The 1,872-nt window shown below is 38.2% G+C and overlaps 1 protein-coding gene across 1 annotated transcript in view; it reads right to left on the bottom strand.

Moving 5' to 3' along the window:
- The window catches only part of LOC109330914 (uncharacterized mitochondrial protein AtMg00810-like), a 1,439-nt gene extending 281 nt beyond the window's left edge, over positions 1–1,158 (bottom strand). The window contains exons 1-2 of the mRNA XM_019565181.1: positions 816–1,158; positions 338–726 (exon numbers count right to left, since the gene is read on the bottom strand). Of these exons, the coding sequence (XP_019420726.1) occupies positions 338–726; positions 816–1,158 (732 nt within the window). The remainder of the gene's footprint in view (positions 1–337; positions 727–815) is intronic.

Here is a 1,872-nt window from a genome sequence, read left to right on the forward strand (position 1 = left end):
CAAGCAGAAGAGTAGATATTGACTACTCCAAGCTTGGAGAGCAACTATTGGAATAGAGAAGGATCCAGAGCCTTAATGAGGATATTTGCAACCTGTTCAAGAGTGGAAATAGGCAACAAATGGAAAATTTGGCATGTAGTCTTTCCCTAATCACATGACAATCAATATCAATATGCTTTATCCTTTCATTGACTATTGAATTTGCAGTTATATATCTAGCTGAGTCATTGTCACAATAAAGAAGATTAGGTTGTATAAAAGGCACTTTAAAATTTTCAAGCAAGTAAGTCAACCAATAAATTTCACAAGAAGTAAAAGCCAACGCACGATATTCAACCTTTGAGGAGGATCTAGCCACTGTGTTTTGCTTCTTGGATTTCCAAGAGACAAGGGATTCTCCTAAGAAGATAGAACAACCTGTAATAGGTTTCCTAGAGTCTATACGGACAGCCCAATCAGAGTCACTAAAGGCCTTTAAATTCAAGATGGAAGAGTTGGGATAGGATAGCCCCTGACCAAGGCTTCCTTTAATGTACCTAAGCACTCTGCAAAGGGCTTTCTGATGCATATTGGTAAGTTGAGCCATGAATTGGCTGAGCTGTTGCACATCAAACCCAATATCAGGCCTGATATTGGTTAGATAAAGCAACCTTCCTACAAGTCTTATGTAGGAAGTTGGGTCAACATATCTGGAATGATCATATTGGTCTAACTTGGTAGTTTTGACTATGGGATTTAGCACAGGTTTAGAATCAAGAAAGCTTGTTCATTCAATATGTCTAGGACATAGTTTCTTTGATAAATGCATATGCCACCTTTTTCTCTAGAAATCTCAAGTCCTAGGAAGTATTTAAGGGATCCTAAGTCTTTAATCTTGAATTTGTCATTTAGGCATTGCTTGACTCTATTTATTTCAGCCTTGTGATTTCCTGCCAAAACCAAATCATCCACATAAACCAATAGAGCAGTGAAGGCTTTTCCCCCACTCTTAGTGAAAAGGGATTGCTCATGGTGAGATTGAGTGTATCCTAAGCTAATGAGGCACTCTGAAAGCTTGGTATACCATTGTCTTCCTGCTTGCTTTAGACCAGATAGGGATTTCCTTAATTTGCACACTTTGTTGGGTCTGGTACAGGTGACACCAGGAGGGATGGTCATGTAGACTTCCTCATCTAAGTCACCATACAAAAAGGCATTATTAACATCTAGTTGATATAACATCCAGTTTTGGAAGGATGTAATAGCTAATAGTAGCCTAACTGTTATTAACTTAATGACAAAAGCAAAGGTGTCAAAGAAGTCAATGCCTTTAGTTTGGTTGTATCCTTTGCCACTAGCCTTGCCTTGTACCTCTCTATATTGCCATCAGATTTGTATTTGATCTTGTAGACCTATTTGCATCCTATAGGTTTCTTGTCATTAGGTCAGTCAGATATGTCCCAGGTGTTATTTAACTCCAGGGCATTGACCTCTTCCTGCATAGCCTTGATCCAATGTTCAGATCTTATGGCCTCATTGTAAGTTTTTGGTTCATTATTAGCAGTTATGCTTTAGATATAAGGGACATGACTTTTGGATATGGATCCACAAGATATCACATAGGTGATAGGGTGGTATATTTTCTTACTTTCATTGTGTTTATCTACACTTAGAAGATTGCAATAGAAATCTTTAAGATGGATAGGGGGTTGTCTAACTCTGTTGGATCTTCTAGGGTTATGTGCAGGTGGAGAGTTATTATAGGAATCACCTTGATCTATGGTGAATTCAGAATCATTTGGCTAACTATTGTCACCAAATTCACTAGGATGGCACTCATTGTTGTTGCACTTGATCTTAGCAGAGGTGTTGTTTGTTAGGTATTAGTGGCTA

The sequence above is a fragment of the Lupinus angustifolius genome, chromosome LG17, assembly GCF_001865875.1.
Source record: "Lupinus angustifolius cultivar Tanjil chromosome LG17, LupAngTanjil_v1.0, whole genome shotgun sequence".
Taxonomy (NCBI): Eukaryota; Viridiplantae; Streptophyta; class Magnoliopsida; order Fabales; family Fabaceae; genus Lupinus; species Lupinus angustifolius.